General features: G+C 56.8%; 2 protein-coding genes across 2 annotated transcripts in view; both read left to right on the plus strand.

Annotated features, from left to right (window-relative positions):
* The window catches only part of HUWE1 (HECT, UBA and WWE domain containing 1, E3 ubiquitin protein ligase), a 47620-nt gene extending 47026 nt beyond the window's left edge, over positions 1-594 (plus strand). Inside the window, exons 62-64 of the mRNA XM_010571512.1 lie at positions 35-156; positions 247-418; positions 542-594. Coding sequence (XP_010569814.1) covers positions 35-156; positions 247-418; positions 542-594 — 347 coding nt within the window. The remainder of the gene's footprint in view (positions 1-34; positions 157-246; positions 419-541) is intronic.
* LOC104834319 (melanoma-associated antigen G1-like) overlaps positions 398-1096 on the plus strand; it is a 2447-nt gene continuing 1748 nt past the window's right edge. Inside the window, exons 1-2 of the mRNA XM_010571510.1 lie at positions 398-418; positions 542-601. The gene's annotated coding sequence lies outside the window, so the exon portion shown is untranslated. The remainder of the gene's footprint in view (positions 419-541; positions 602-1096) is intronic.

Here is a 1096-nt window from a genome sequence, read left to right on the forward strand (position 1 = left end):
CAAAGCTCACCTGACACCTCCCCCCCCCCCGTAGCTGTACCAGTGACGGTGACAGGCATTGGGCTGTCCCCGTGTGTCCCCGAGGCGGAGGAAGAGGAGGAGAAAGCCGGCGGGGAGGAAGAAGTAGCCATGGAGGATGATGATGGCGACCTGGAGGTGCAGAAAGAATTGGGTGTTTGCTGAGGGGTTGGGTTTTTTTGGAGGGGGCAGGGCTGATGGGTTTATCTTCGATGTCTTCCACCCCAGCTCGGCACAGTGACGGTGGAGCTGAAGCCCCGGGTGAAGACGGCAGGCAGCGGGGAAGGGTCTGCACCCCGTGCCCCCCGTTTGGAGGAGGTGGCCGCCCTCCACCCCCTGTTACAGGGCCAGGGGCTGCGGGCTGCCAGCAAACGGAGGAAAAAGCTACAAAAAAGAGCAGGTGAGTAAAGACATCTCCTTTTCCCCAGCTCGCAAAACCCCTGTGAACTCCCCAAAACCTCCCTGATCCCCTCCAAAATCCTTCTGATCCCCCCCAAACTGGGACCATCCCTCTGTCCTGCAGAGAAAATCGCCACAAAGCTTTCGGAGACACTGGAGGCGGCCATGCAGTTCTGACGGCAAGGTGTTTGCAGTGAAGATTTATTATTTTTTTAAAGCAAGAAATGGTTAAAAAAGCACCCTTTTTTAAATAAAAGCACGGGCAGTATGGGGGTGCATCTGAGAGGTACAGGGGTTTTTTTTGGGGGAGGGTCTGGGGGTCTCTCAACCTGGAGGTTGGATTGTAGAGTCTTGCGGGGGGAGGAGAGGGACCCCCCAAATCCCTATGGAGGTTTTGGGGGGCGCATCCCATTTCATCAGCTGGGGGGGCGTCGCGGAATAGGGATGCGGAAGCCCCCCCGTTTTTGGGGGGAGCCCCGTTTTTCCAGCTGAGTCAGCAAAGGCAGTGCTCAGCTAGTAAACCCCAAAATTGGGATCAAGGGGGGCTCAACTGGGGGGGACGAACAGTCGGGGGGGTGGCATCTCATTTAGCATACTCTATTTCTATTTCTTAGCTTTTCCCAATCCCTATGGGGCAGCCTCTACCCCGCCCCTTGACACCAAATGAGCCACCCCAACC

Source organism: Haliaeetus leucocephalus, unplaced genomic scaffold (assembly GCF_000737465.1).
Source record: "Haliaeetus leucocephalus isolate CR32 unplaced genomic scaffold, Haliaeetus_leucocephalus-4.0 Scaffold337, whole genome shotgun sequence".
NCBI lineage: Eukaryota > Metazoa > Chordata > Aves > Accipitriformes > Accipitridae > Haliaeetus > Haliaeetus leucocephalus.